General features: G+C 42.8%; 1 protein-coding gene across 2 annotated transcripts in view; it reads right to left on the bottom strand.

The window, feature by feature from the left end:
• Positions 1-1,213: 1,213 nt before the first annotated feature.
• DPYD (dihydropyrimidine dehydrogenase) overlaps positions 1,214-15,957 on the bottom strand; it is a 368,439-nt gene continuing 353,695 nt past the window's right edge. For both annotated transcript variants that reach the window (XM_064455561.1, XM_064455562.1), the window contains 2 exons: positions 5,461-5,601; positions 1,214-2,714 (listed from right to left, as the gene is read on the bottom strand). In XM_064455561.1, coding sequence (XP_064311631.1) covers positions 2,544-2,714; positions 5,461-5,601 — 312 coding nt within the window. In that variant the 3' untranslated portion in view covers positions 1,214-2,543. The remainder of the gene's footprint in view (positions 2,715-5,460; positions 5,602-15,957) is intronic.

Raw genomic sequence — 15,957 nt, forward strand, 5'->3', positions numbered from 1 at the left:
TGGGAATACTGGATGTTCTGTGACTACCGAATATCCCAGGAAAAGCTGTGATTTTGCTGCTACATTCATGATGTACGTGTGCGTAGCTACTTAAATCACGTCTCCTAGCATCGTCCTGTATTTAAAAGAAGCCACACTACCAGACGTGATGCCTTCAGGATAGTAAGGTAATCAGGTCTGAGGATGCAGCAACAAAAGACCTGGAGAAGCTGGCTGGTTCAGTCGAGGTGACACACCACCTCGCACCCTCAGGGTTCGTGGTAAGTAGGACACAAAATCAGGAGGACACAGTAACAGCCTGGGAGAAGACAGCTACTTTCCCTTGCATCTGCGAACTGAGAACATAAAATGTTACCTGCAGACGATCTGATCTGGGTGGTTTTTTCTGCCTGTCAGCCGGCTCCTCGGAAGAGGTACCAGCGGCACATGCAGAGACTCTCCACACTTTGCCCCTAACATTCACGGAGCAGCTTGCCTTTCCTGTGAGTCCTCTGTAGCTCGTGGAAGATCAGAAACTACCAGAAGACAAAGAGCTTTAAAAAAGTTTCAGGCAAATATTTGCTAAGCAGTATGACTATATGACTACCTGTCCCCGTTTTCATCTGAGCGCGAAAAAACTGCAACGGTCAAGTGAAAAATTGAAGTACGAAGAGAGAGCTATTAGTGGAGACAGTGGGTTTGAGCCTGCCAAGGGATCACAGAATCGTTAAGGCTGGAAAAGACCTCTAGGATCATCAAGTCCAACCCCCAACCCAACACCCCCAGGTCTCCTAAACCATGCCCTGAAGTGCTGCATCTACATGGTTTTTGAACCCCCCCCAGGGACGGTGACTCCCCCACCTCTCTGGGCAGCCTGTGCCAGGGCCCGACTGCTCTTGCAAGCAAGCCCAAAGTGTCAGCAAAACAGCGTTGGTGGAGCAGGATCCCAAATAAAATGACATTTCAAAAGGGTGGAGTGGCACAGAGTGTGCATATGTTCACGCGCAAGTGTCTGCGTGTGCGCCTGCAGAAGGAGGCCAAGTCCAAGGCAGACAAAGAGGTGCGAGAGAGGGGCAAAGAGCGTGCTACATTCTGCACTGTAGGCAATTAATGGAATAATGTACACGTGAATTAACTCATTAATGGTTCCTGGAGTGAGGCTTAGAGATGGTGAAACGCCTCTACAAGAAAAATCTGTTTAGTAAATGAAAAAAAAAAACAGCCCACAAACAAATCCGAGTTGGTTTCAATATTTATAATTTGGTGCGTGATTCATAAAGCACGAAACGAAAGCATATTGCATATTTTTATATTTTTATGAATATATATATTTATACATTTTTAATCAAAGATTTGCTGATCACAATAGATGGTATAAGAAACCGAACTGACAGATCTTTCATGATTATGAAACTAAAGGCTTTATATTCTGAAGTGGAGTAAAGCAGACAGCAATACGGTCATATTAGAAAACTCCTACTGTGAATGAGAAATGGATTATAACTGAGCTATCGTTTAGCAAGACAGACAAATCTATCTTTCTTTTTGGTCGCGAAACTACCATAACCGTACACAACCAGCGAGTATGAAGGATCGGCACTGGGGGAAATCGCCTTGCCGCCTTGCCCTGCGCCTCCGTGTTTGGCAAACGCAGCCTGCGGGGTGCGTGTTCCATGCGCACCCAATCAGATCCCTGACCTGTAACGTGTACATCCTGGAACATTAATTGCCACAATTAAAAAGTTATTTAGAGGATGAGCTCGGAGCAAAAAAAAAATGTTGCCGCGTCTCGGGATCCTGAATTGCAACCCGGGCTTCATAATAAGCCGGTTTAACTGTTTTTTAGAGAGATATTATGAGCGTTCACTGGGGAGGGAAAAGTAACGATCAAGTTAGCCGTGCAACACACAAATCTGGAGGGTCCAGCATGTGTCAGCGCACAGCAAATTTATTATATAAAGTGACTAGTGTGAGGAAGAATTAGAAAGGATTATAAAAATATACTACCATATGCTGCAGTAGTGAAAGTGATTAATCCAGTTCTTAAATCCTATTTTAAACGCCCTTTCATTTCTTCCCCTAGAAAAATAGAAGCCACGTCGCTTTGTTTGAATGTGATGTAGTTAATTACATCTTCTAAGAAACTCTTTTAAAACTAAATGTAATGTTTAATTACGAAATGCTTCCTTGAAAACAGTCAGCCTGTCCATTGATTTGTAGTTCATTAAAAACGCTTTCTTAATTATATTTACAGCCAGAAAACACATAGAGATTAAAGAGTCTATAGAAAAATTTTGAAATTGCAGCATGAATTGTAAGGAGAAAGTTACACTTCAAATAGTGGACAACTGACAGCCACGACTGACTGATTGCTGCCTTTCTGTAATTTCAGAACTTAATTGTTGTAAAAAGAATAATTGGAAAACACAGTGTTCATCGTAACGGCTATCAATATTACATCTTTTTTTTTTTTTTATAAGAGCAGATTTTCAAGGACTAATTAGAAAGCAAATCAATTGCATCAAACAAGTGTAAAGTTCACATTAGCTGTCGGACCGATCACCTCAACACACGGGGTTCACGGCTAAGGGCAGCCCGCGCTTTGGTTCGTAGGGTGTTGTCCTGGAAACCATGCGGATGCAGTCGATAACAGGGCAGACGCTGAGACACAGGGTGCAGCCTGTACAGCTGTCAGTAACCGTGGGCAGGTGGGTTTGGGGATCAAACTGGATAGCCTGCGAACAGGAATAAACATTATTGATGTCACTCACGGAAAAGGTCAAAATTGCTCCCATTTTAGTGTCTGCGTTTCCTGTGCTACGGCACTTGGAGACATCTTGGTGTGCTTCTGCACTGCAGCTATAGCAACTGTTCGACTGGCAGGGAACAAAACATCGCCCCCCCCCCCCCTCGACACTTTAAAATTAGAAATATGGGCCAAATTATACCTCGGCGAAAGCTCACGGGTCACAAGGGCTGGTTACAAAAGGAGGAGTTTGGCCCACGACATCTAAACTCCCAGAGGGATATTTCTCTGGTGCGTGAAGGAAATATTCCGTACGGCAGCAATTTGCCAGGGTTATTGGTTCAGAGGAGGCACCAGACCACGCCTGCACGGCTTCAGCACAACGCTGCCCGCAGTGCCTTCTTTTGATTTTTATTTTCAGCACAGCATAAACAATCTAATTTAATAAACAGTAGAGAAAAACCCAGTGCGCTGTGCCTCGCACAACTGTTCTCCCTTGCAAACCTTTGAAAGGGCTATCTGAGTTTTGGGCAGGCAGAGCTTGCTTTAGTTCTCATGTTTCCATGCAGTGAATCCTCATTACCAATTAGGGTGATAAGTGTATTTGACTGTAAAATAACAATTGCAGTCTCAATGAAATAAGCTCCAGGTATAACAGACATGGCAATTAAAAGCGGAAACAAAAGCATCACACAACCGCAAAAGCTTCAATATCTACGAAGCAAGCCTAGAAAAGTAAAGAATAATAATAACGATTTAAAAATCCACTGAATATCTAGTTTTAAGAGGTTTAGGAAGGAAAAATCAGGCCTGAAAGCTGAACTCTCGCTTTTATGCAAACAAATCCTTAGCAGATCTCCCGAACCACCGTCAGCAGCTGGGGGAGCCAGGGAGGAGCCGGGAGGTCCGACGTGGTGCCGCAGGTTGGCTCCAAAGGCAGATTTGCGGCATTTGGGGTTTCACTACCAGGAAAGCACAGAAGTTGCTGTAGCAACCGGCGAGGGCATGAACTAGGTACTCGCTGCCCTGAATGGACAAGTTTTAGTTTAGCTTGAGCACAAAGAGAGCTTTGCCTTGTGAGGCTTGAAGAGGGACTCCTTCCTCTCTCCCTAACAACAACGCGCATCTTGGAAGGGAATTCAGAGGGAGAGGAAGTCAGGACTACAGTGCTAACTTTAAATTAGGGAAAGCTTTTCTGCTGGAGTCATGCAAGGTGATAGCTCTGTAGAGCAGCACGGATATTTTTTAAACCAAGAGAAGAATAAAGCAGATGCTATTTTGAACGGGGGGGTTGATTTCTTAGCAATTAAGAATTTCTTTGCCATTCTTTGCCATTAATTTCTTTTCAATTTCCTTAATTAATTAAGGAAAAAACCTTTTTTTGTGTGTGTGTGCTTAGAAAACCTCCCGGGGTTTTTAATCTTTGGTTCTTTTGGTGCTGGTTTTTTTCCAGTTATAGAAAAGAAAGTTTTCCTAAATAGAAAGACAGTCTTTTGCTCTCCAAGGACTATATCCTCCCTTTCACTGGGAAATCTGATGGAAGGAGAAGAGCTGAAGATTGCAGTGCAAAGAAGACATTTGGACAGTTAAAAGGCTACTGTAGTAACCTAATCTGGTATAAATGCAGCATTAATTTTCTCATATTGGTGGAAAAAAACATGTCTACCTTTGCTCTGACACACTTGCTTTAATTGCAGGAGTTGATTTGAAACGGGAAGACTTTTCACTGTATGTAGTTAAATTCATCAGACCTACTATTGATTGGACTGAATTAAGGATAAACAGAAGGTCATGGTGTTCAGAAGAAACTTGGGGCTCAGCTAAAGTGTTTGTTTCTGACAAACTGTTCTCAGATTGGGATGGATGGATGGAAAAATTCATGTAGAAATTACTGCTCACTACATATTAGATTTCATGAAGGTTACACTAGACCGTATTTTGTTTTTCTAAATGAACATGAGTCCTCCTGTACTGCCCTTTTTACTGCAGACCGGTCATCAGCTCCAGTGAACTTGGCAAGGAAAGGCACGTAGAAATGCTGACACATTTCATACAACTTGCGCTACCGTACGGAGCAGAAATCAGAGAAATACTTTGCTGCAAACAGGAGCCCCAGCTCAAAATTGTGCTATTTTCTGGTCACAATGATTTCTGCAAATTTCAACCTGCTGCTCTAAACCCTGGCAGCTATCCTGGAGAAAGGATTTGCACCCCGATCAAGATCAAAACAAAAACCCACCTGCCTGAAACCTGAATTAGTTCAAGTTCAGTTACGCTGATGGAACAAGGACTAGGTTTCTCAAAAAGCATTTGGCGATAAGGACAGCTCTTGTCTTCCACGCCCGCTTGGTGGGAAGGGATGCGTTCTTCCCTTTCTCCCTCCAAAGAACTATATTTACTGCCATCCGACTTGGGTCTCCTTCATTTTCTTCCTCTTAAAAGGAATCCCGCTTCCCGCTTGCACTTAGGGAAGAGGGACCAAGAGCGAGCCAGCGAGACGTGGTACGCTCCGCTTAGCCCTGAAGAAGCAGCCACGTTGGGCGGCATGCTCACCGCCGCGCAAACAGCTCGGGCCGGGCGTGCGCGGCGTAGCCCGGGAGCGCGCTGGGGTTCAAATCCAGGATTTTAGACATCTGTTTTTACCACCTGCTTGTTAACAGAAGGTGGATTCTTTCTTCCCAGCAGCAGAAAGATAACTCATCGTGCCTTTCGGCTAATTACAGCTGTGCTCTTACCTGGTAGCCAGAATCATTACAGGTCATGTAACATTTGCCACAGTTGATACACATTTCCTCGTCAATCAGAGCCACGACTTGCTCTGTGTTGCAGAGCTCACCATATGTTCCAATATACTGCAGTGCTTTTCCAATTACATCCTAGGGGGGGAAAAAAAGTTATCAACTCATTTAGAAGACACCTAAGCAGTTTCTATAGCTGTGCAGGAGCATTCTCTGGTACTTTACTATGGAAGATTTGGCCATGCATTGTGACGACGTTTAGGATTTTTCGTATAAATTTCCACGTTGCTGACCTTCAGACCTCCGGTAAAATACGAAGAAAGCTCCAGACAGGCACATTTGGAACGCAGGCAGCACTAGAAGTATATATTTGTATACAAACACGCTCTACAAACAGGTTACACTATTAGCACTTGATTTTGAATCTGCTATTGTTTTGCCGTTATTGCGTGAAACTTCAAGGAACAAAATGAAGCACAAAACAGGAGTGACATGCTACAAACAATCAGATCACCCTTGAGCATTTCTCGTTAGCACAGATTTAAGAACTTGCAGCAAGAAAAGAAAGGGGCACGATCAAATAAACTGACAGAGAGAACAATAACTGCTTTCCTCTCTTTAGTGAGATGTGCAAACGACACAATCATCAGTTCACTGCAAATATTGTGCAGAAGTAAGCCATGGGCCTAATCCTGCAAGTCACGATTCAGCTCTGTTACCTTCACAGGGAGGAATTCGTGGCATCAACCTCACACATCCGCATGCGTAATGCTGCGAAAGTAAAGGTGCATGGCAGGAACAGCGTATGGGTACATACCACAAGGGAAGACATGCCCTCTAAAAGAAGTTGCTGGGGACCTGCCTCAAACAAACCATTTCTGCTTCACATCACGGGAAACTGCACAGTTCAGTGGCAGAGATGGGCCAAGGCCCAGGTCCTTTGGACTACAGCTATTCCTCAGTTAAATTAGTTTAACTTGTGGAAGCATAGCACAGATGATGAACGTGACTGCATTCTGAAAGATTCACTCTGTGGCACTGTATTTTTTGCCTCTATTTTTTGTCAGTTTACTACGCATGCTCCTATAACAGTTCCTGTGTTGTAAAACAAGCTCAATTTTATGTGCAAGATTCTACATTGTTAAGATAAAGTTGGGCTCAGTAAATGAAGGTTATGTCATGCAACAGTACATTTTACTTTTGCTTTAAAAAGGGTTATAACTATTAAGTATTAAAGAAATCTCATTGAGTGATAGGAGAGCAGAACTGCCTTCAAAGTCATTCTACTGCAATAAACCAAGAAGTCATTATAATTTTGATTATGGACTTTGATCCAAGTCAATTGAAAAATGCTCAAGATCAAGCCAAATACGAGACACAGACAAGTCTGCCCAGAATTATAAGCTTCAAAGTGTTTACCTTTGGTCCTGCATTGCCAAAAAAAAAAAGTTAAGGATTTCTTTTTGTATTCTGTTTCTCAATATTTTTTTAAGAAGCAATACTTACCTTATTCCTATCAGTCAAAAAAACTTATTCTGAAATGATTAGCGACCATTTTAAGTGTGTAGTAGTATACGCTATTTAACCTGTATAATTTATAATTGCATACAATGCTCTATATATTGTTTTCAGTTCTCACTGCAGAAGAAATGGGTTACAGTAAGTTAAATTTTCATTGCATATCTTATTTTGGGCAGCCTTACTTTCAAACAATCTAAGCACCCCTAATTACTCCTGTGCCCCATCAGAGCAATAGGGTAATATGACTTTATCAATGTTAGCTCCAAAGGAAGGCTCTGCTACATGAATTAAATGCCAAAATAGGTCCAACCTTGCCTTCCAGAGTCTGCTGAGAACTTGCAACAGCAGCTCTAGTTCCTGAATGAATGACTCCCGTTCGTCTCAGTGAGGTTTTAACTTTGAGGCCTACCTGGCCTTCAGCACTTAAAGTACAACAGTATCTTTATGCATTGAGAGAAATTTCTTTGTTCGCTGGATGCAACAGTAGGATCTACGAAGTCGCTCTTAATGACTCTTGAAATTCTACCATATCCTAAGCCCAGGAAGAAGGTCAGGGAAACCGTACTGTTTTCTTGTTCCAAAACCACTGGGATGCTTTCTCTCTGCCAAGCCCCTAAGCTGCTGCCGTGTGACATACCTTGGTTGCATTCATGCAACGCTAAAAGCCTTCCAGATCTTCTCAGCAACATGTAGAGAACATTAATGCTCTTCCAGCATAAAACAGCTATGGCACATTGCTAAAGGCAGCACGACGAGTGTGGACAGATGACTCTAAGTGAGCGAGTTATCACAGCTTAATGAGTTAGCGTTCATCAGTAGAGCTGTGCAAGCTGATTATGTGCGTGGTCCAAATTTGAAGTAAAATCTGTTTGCTTAAACCACTGTAAAAGGTCAATTAACTACTATGAGTGTGTTTCAGCCAATACTTTTTATTTTGGTATTGCAAAGGACTAGAGGACACAGGCCTTTACTGTGCCTCCACTGATGAGCTACAGCTAACTCAATCAAATGAGATCTCTTAGGAACTGCTCACACCCCTGTATTTTCATTTCCATGTCTTACTCCGAAAAGTTCATGGAATTGCTCAGCAGTTTTCAGGTTGCTACAGTTCTCAGGTTTCTGCAGTCTTCTGTTTCAGTTGAAAAATTGTAGTTGTAGAATTCAGCTCCAGCTTGTGTCGAGTCTCATGTAGGCTTGTCTGTATCATACCTGCTACAGGTTTCAAAATACGTGTATCTGTATGACCTGCTGCCCCCAGAAACACTAAATAGCCTACAAGCCTCTCCTATGAGTATATAGCCCCCAAACATTCCACTGTATGTCACACGTGCACGTGTCCTCTGCATGTACTGATCCGTGTACTGAAGAATTTGAAGATATGATGCAAAACCTGTACAACACACAATGAAGTAGCTTTCCACTGCCTGCTCGTGTTGTGAAAGTATCAACATGGGGAGATTCCTGAAAGTGAAGGGCTTTTTAATCTAACAAAAGCAGACGTTTAAACAACATAGGTAGTTAACAGTTTTCTTAGGGAGGTTCTGGATTCACATTTGCATTCTTTAAATATCATTTGGATGTTAACAGAACGCACAAAGCTCAAGGAGGTTGCAGAGATGGGCTACTCAGATCATCATGGGAGGGAGGGCCTTGCTTACGAAAGAAGACAAAAAGAGCCTAACAAGATGTTTAGCCTAGGAAGACAAAGGCAGAGAAGGAATACTATATATATATATACATCAGGGAGGGAGACGAGCTATTTAAGTTAAATGACAATGCTGGCACAAGAACACATGGTTATAAGCCAGCCATGAATAAATTTAAAGCTGGAAACTAGAAAAGGTTTTTTTTAAATGGGAAAGGAGTGAGGTATTTAATGGCCTTCCAGAGAAGCAGCTGAGGGGCAGGAGGGAGACAGCCCAGGGTTTAGGATAGCATGAGACAGCTCAGGAAAATGGTTGCTTAGAAGAACATGATCAAAACAGATTTTTCCAGCTACAAGCTTACGAAGGGAATAACAAAAACAATGCATAAGGCACAGTGATTTCTGAATTTGTAACCAAGTCTCACTTCTCACAGCTCACAAAATACACTTTTGGGGACTTAGAATCCCAAATAGGGAGGATGATGGCATTTTAGAGGCCTGAAAGTGATTTCAAAAGACTGTGTCAATGATTTACTGCTCATTTACACTCCTGGGTGTTGTGTCTTTTAATCACTTCTTTCTCGCAAGCAAAAACTGCATCTTTATTCATTTGCAAAGTTTCAAGACTTTATTGACTAAAAAAGCAATGGTACTTAAAAGATGTTTTGCAGGTGCACTCTTTTACAGCATCTCAAGCTATCTCAGAGCTTCTTTTTTTCCATCAAATCATAAACATTTGGAACAAAATAAACAGTGCAGCAAGAAATAATCAGCTTTCACTGTTTAAAGTGCAGTTTCACTCCAAAAAGCAACTGCCTAAAATGGCACTATGGGATTCCACACTTGGTATATCTCAATGGCCTCCGGATCAAATTTGCACTGTTTACAGTATAATGGCTTTTTTTGCCAACTGCCAGACCTGCAAACAGAAGCCAGGTTCCGAAAGTCAAGCTGTGTTCTTTCTGGATTATGCATTACCAGCAGCAATAATTAAAAAAAAAAACCAGAACCAAAGCTGGAAGTTAAATTTTGTCCTAAGTTACACCTTTGCAATCTCAGGGACCTAGAGTCCTCCTTTTGATTGCTGCTGTGATGTCCCACTCTTCTCAACCAAACTGTGCTGAACGAACTGGGAGAGGAATTTAGTCCTGGAAGTGGAACTGGCAGGGAATTCAGTTGCTATGGAGAGAATCAGAGCAGAATCCATTAGTTTTATATTACTAATGGGTACAGAAAATAAATTCATTTTGTCACTAAGCTAGGCAGATGTGCGTTTGACGACACACAAGAAGCAGATTTGTTCAGTGGGATGTTATTTTTACAATGCTGTTTTTATTAGTATAGCTGCATTTTTAATGTTAATAGTTCAATCATTTTATGATGATTAGCTTTTCATTAGCCATCATATTATTAAACCTATATTTGTAAATACAATTCATGGTTCAGGAATGGCTCCTTGTAGAACTGCTGTGTCCATCTTCATGCAGACCACACTGTAAAAGACCACACTGTGCTCTAGAGACGATGAACATCACAGGCCTCTCATTAGAAAGCCAGACACTGTGCAGGTACTGCATCTCGTATAGCAAGTTCAATGGGAACACGTATGCGTGCCCTCTTATTGGGCTTTTTGAGTCACCATAAAACACGTTGCACGGCACACCATGTTCAGGAGAAAGGTTCACTCACTAGGAACCTTGTGCACATGAAGCTGACAGCAACAGCAGGTAAGGAAAGCAGGGTAATCTTTAGATTACCAGAAGTAGAGGTCTGCCTGTTGTGAATGGCAGTCTGTCCTAAGGACAGGCCTCAAGCTCGGTCTTCAGGTCTCTAAGGGATCGCTGACCACGATACAAATGCTGAAGTTGATTCACCACTAAGTAATACAAAAAGCTCCTAACAAAGCACCTGACGTTTAGGTAGCACAGTTGTGCACTCGATCCCAAGTGCTCTGCCTGTTCATTATTATTTACGGGCTGTTTGGGCAGCTCTCAGGATTCAGTAGGTTGTGAAAGAACAAGGGGCTGTGCAGAAGTGCCCTCCCCAGGATAGAGAGCGAGCACGGGAAGGGGATGAAACATTGCAAAGAAAGCAAATGACTCTCTGTACTGGCGTTTATCTCCATTAGGGAGATACCTGCCTTCCACCTCTTCTTTTTCGGTAATAAAGGTGAGGTACTGTCAGAGAGAGATGAAAAGAAGAAACGTTAGAAAAAAAATTATCGATTATCAAAGAAAAAGTCACCAGAATCTGAGGGTACAGGACTAAGGTCAATTTACAGTAAAGTAGCTAACAAAAAATACGTAATCTCATTAAAACTAACTTTACATTGAAATATTACAGATGTTTTGCCAATAGTTAAAAACATTATTAAATGTGCTCTGGGATTTAGGGCCTTGTTTCAGTAAAGCAAGTAAAAGAGTTGCAGCACTAGCTAAAGAGGGACTTGCAAAATAAGTCAAATGAACCTTTACTACATAATTCAATATGGCTGCTGTGATGAAAATAATGCCTCATGAATCTATCACAATTCTTTATGAAGACTGCGAGGCAATAAATTAAAAAAAACCCCAAATGGTAAACTTTATGTTTCAGTAGGCCTCTGACACAGGCCTCTGACACAGGCCTCTGACACAACAGAGTTCTGAAATTAAGCAGCTGTGAAGTAGGATTGCAAGTTGGCTAAACAAGGGAAAAATAAAGAGCTGGAATACACCGATCAATGTTCAGAAAAGGCAAAGTATTAACAGTGCAAAGTGTCTCAATTTTCTGGTTTAGATACAATACTGCTTAATATGCTTCTGTGTGTTTCAGGAAAAGATTTGAACCAGAAGACTACAGAGTTGATAGAGATTTTAGTGTAAACTAAATTAAAGAAAACCCAAGGAACATCATGGGTATTTTATAAAACTAGATGAACAGCTACTATCATGGTGCAGAGATGCAGGTTGACAAACAGCATATCAAAATAAGTAACTTTCCTTGTTCTTGCCAACAGATACATTCTAGATGAAAGAAAGCGGCAAGAGAAAAACAGTAGGAGACACCATGGACAACTCATGAAATCTTCTGCTTGATGTGCTGTCCTGACAAGAGAGAAGCAAACTAGCATGATGTTAAGATAGAAAATAACACCATAATTACTGTAATGCTGTTGTTATATTAATCAGCCATGATCTGGAATACACAGTCATTGCAGTTTCACATACAGTAGCACAGTGCCTTTCCTCTTACGGGCTGCTAGGGCAATGGCAGCCTTGCCGATGGATCTAGATAGATTGGAGCATTGAGTGATGATCAATGGGATGAAATTTAACAAGTCCAAATGCCGGATTCTGACCTAGGATGGACTAATGCCGGGTACAGGCATATATTGGGAGAAGGGTGGCTGGAGAGCAGCCCTGCAGAAAGCGATCTGGGGGTGCTGGTCAACAGCAGGCTCAACAGCAGCCAGCTGTGTGCCCTGGCAGCCAAGGGAGCAACCCGTGCCCTGGGGTGCATCAAACACAGTATCACCAACTGGTCAAAAGAGGTGATTATCCTACTTTATTCAGTGTTGGTGCGGCGTTACCTTGAGTACTGTGCGCGGTTCTGGGCCCCACAATTTAAGAAGGATGTGAAGGTCACAGAATCACAGAACCCCAGACTGGCGGGGGTTGGCAGGGCCCTCTGGAGCTCACCCCGTCCCACCCCTGCTGGAGCAGGCACCCCCAGAGCAGGGGCACAGGGCTGCGTCCAGGCGGGGGGTGAATGTCTCCAGGGAAGGGACCCCACAGCCTCTCTGGGCAGCCTGTGCCCCTGCTCTGGCACCCGCACAGGGAAGGGGTTTGTCCTCATGTTCAGGGGGAACTTCCCGTGTTCCAGCTTGTGCCCGTCGCCCCTTGGCCTGGCGTTGGGCACCGCTGAAAAGAGCCCGGCCCCATCGTCCTGACACCCACCCTTCAGATATTTATAGGCATTGATGAGATCCCCCCTCAGCCTTCTCTTCTCCAGGCTGAACAAGCCCAGGTCTCTCAGCCTTTCCTCACAAGGGAGATGCTCCAGTCCCTGATCGCTTTGGTAGCTCTCCGCTGGACTCGCTCGAGCAGTTCCACATCCATCTTAAAGTGGGGGGCCCAGAACTGGACATAGCACCCCAGATGTGGCCTCACTAGGGCAGAGTAGAGGTGGAGGATAACCTCTCTTGATCTGCTGGCCACACTCCTTTTAATGCAGCCCAGGTCCTTGAAGGCATCCAGAGGAGGGCACCAAAGCTGGTGACAGGGCTGGAAGGAATGTCCCATGAGGTGTGGCTAATGAGTATGCGTTTGTTAGGTTTGGAGAAAAGGAGCCTGAGGGGTGAGCTCATTGCTCTCTGCAGCTTTCTGAGGAGGGGAAGTGGAGAGGGAGGTGCTGAGCTCTCCTCCCTGGGATCCAGTGACAGGACATGTGGGAATGGTTCAAAGCTGCAGCAGGAGAGGTCCAGACTGGATATTATGAAACATTTCTTCACCGAGAGGGTGGTCAAACACTGGAACAGGCTTCCTAGAGAGGCGGCTGATGCCCCAAGCCTGGCAGTGTTTAAGAGGCATTTGGACAATGCCCTTAATAACATGCTTTAACTTTTGGTCAGCCCTGAAGTGGTCAGGCAGTTGGACCAGACAGATGGTTGTAGGTCCCTTCCAACTGCAAATATTCTACCCTATGCTATGTTACACTATGCTATGCAATACAATTGCAGAACCACTTGAAGCAGTCCTTCTATGGTCAGAGTGGGCAGGGAAAGAGGAGGTTTGGACTGTAGGACTTCTGCCCAGTCATGTCGGAATTCAGTCATACCTGAAGACTAACTTAAATTTGCTTAAACTGTCACATGTCATGAGAATATTCTCTGAGGTACTGTGCTAAAGAAGGGATCATTATGGGCTACTGCAGGACAGATCATTTCTGTGATTCATGTTGGAGCAAATATTTGAGAGAAGCAGACTTAGAGTGCCATAAATTATGGGAGACACATGCATAGTTCCACCTGAAATATGCACCAGCTCCACTCTTACGATGAAGATTACAATATGGTCTTTTTCAGGCAGGCAAACACAAGCTAAAGCTACTCATGTTGAACCACCCAGAGACATGCCAGGAAGGATCCAAATGGGACACTGTTATGGCCTAATAGTGCTGTGCTTACATCAATATACCTCACCTCTCAAGAGCATTTTATAGATTAAGCACAGCACTGGACTAAATGTCGCTAGATGCCCCCCACCGTGCCGGCTTCCAGCTGGATGCTTACAGCATCAGCATAAAAAGACTTGCATTTATATATGCACGAAACATCATGCAAACATATCTGTACACACAAGGGTGAAAAATAGTTCAAACACAAGGAATTTAAGCTTGAGGATTTCTATGGATATTCTTCCAAGAGGTGGAACAACGTGTCATGCCCTAGCTAAGCTGACAAACAGAGCTATGCCAGAGTGTTTAAACTACCAAACAGGGCAATCTCTACAGCAAGACTTGCGGAGTAAAAATGGAAGAAATAAAATAAGCAGATAAATGGTGACTGAATATTATATGCCCTGAAGGACAAAGGACTAAATTATTAGGAAAAGAACACAGGAATGTATAAGGAAAGAGATGAAATTAATAAGGCGGTAACCTGAGGTAGGCAAATACATGTGTGGGAGCTGTACAAAAATGCAACTGAAAAGAAAAGATCCAGGGCACATACCCACATACAGCAGAAATTCCGATATTACAGACATGTGAGGAAAGCAGAAACAACTCTGCTGAATAGCAAAGTGTGCGGTTTCAATTAATATTGAATAACAGAGAAAATAAAGAGAAAAGCCATGGGAAAAGCCATCCAAAAATTAAATTAGATTTTGGATAATCACAGAGGGTTTTTAAATCTATATAAAAAAAGGCATTTTGGCAGCATGTGGAATTTAAACAAATGTTGGAATTTTCATATCACCAACCCAACAGCCAATTAAGCAGATGAGGGAGTTCTGGGCAGGCATCAGAAAATTTGTAGCAACCCTGCAAAAATACAGCCAGCCAAAGCAGGGGTTTCAAGGACAGCTATCTTTCAGGTCCGATCAGCTTTCAAGCAAATCTCTTCAGTGCTCCAGAGAACTACAGTTAGGCCAGGACTAGCCATAGGGGCTGACCATTCCCACCCCCTGGTATCCTAGTCTGAGCTAACTGAACGCATTCTCTCCTCTGTCTAGAGGGTCAGCCAAGACAGAACTGCTTGGAGACGGTCTGGGATTTGTAATTCTGAATGTGAATACTTCTCGGACAGTTACAAATAAATCACTCAAGTCTGAGCTCCTCTGCCTCTCTCCGTGGAGAATTCCTGATCAGGGAAGGGTATCAGATAAGTCACCTTTTTTCATTAAGCTTCACTCAGCTTCCTTAATGATATTCTGAATCTTCCTGGCAGATTTTCTCCACAATATAGTAATAGATGGATCTATTAATAACAAACTTTATTAAAACCTCCCTTTGTAGTGGCAAGTTCCCTGCTTCAAGCAAAAGCCAGGTATCTCCCTGTTTCTAAGTGGGCATCTCTCATTGCTGTTTTTCTCATTATGGTTAAAACATTCCCTTTTAAAGAGATGGTCAGACTGAGAGACTGTCAAGCATGAGCTTTGGTGGCTCCTACCTTCTTCTATTGCTTCAGTCCTTTCCAGTCTCGTTTAAATGAAAGTGTGAGACACTAACCTGATTTCTCTGGCTGAGAAGCTCCTCACAGACACCACACAAAAGTATTCAATGTCTTTATAAACAAAAGTTTTTGTTTTGGGGAATTCATTTTCCTCTTCCCTGCAGTAGGGCCTCTTCTCTTCTTTTTAATCTATCTCCTACTACTTGGTTCTTTTTTTGCTTTTGTACTTGGAGTTAGGCTTGATAAATTATTGACCTCAAGTTTTTATTTATGTTTTTTTTTTTCAGGTCTTCATGTCTGTTTTTCCCTCTTGATAAACTTTTTCCATCATTGAGTTTATTTGCTTTTGGATGGTACCCATTTTTTGGTTTTCTGCTGTTTTCAGAAGCAAGATATCTCATTGAAAATGCAGTTATTGGCTGTTGCTTCTTCTTTCTCTTTTTCCCTACATCAATACTCTCCCCGCAAAGAGAACAGAAACATAAAACCTCTGAGGTCAAGTAGGCTTTGAAAATGCTCATCATAGTGGGAGAAGAAAGAGTAGATTGCTGTTCTTTGGAAATTCTTGTGTGCATAGAGAAGGGAACCTCAGCACAAGAGGAGGGGAGCGATTTTCAATAGCGTGACATAAACCAAAATAAGCAGTCCAAAAAAACTGAGAGAGGTCTACAGA

Source organism: Phalacrocorax carbo, chromosome 6 (assembly GCF_963921805.1).
Source record: "Phalacrocorax carbo chromosome 6, bPhaCar2.1, whole genome shotgun sequence".
Lineage (NCBI taxonomy): Eukaryota > Metazoa > Chordata > Aves > Suliformes > Phalacrocoracidae > Phalacrocorax > Phalacrocorax carbo.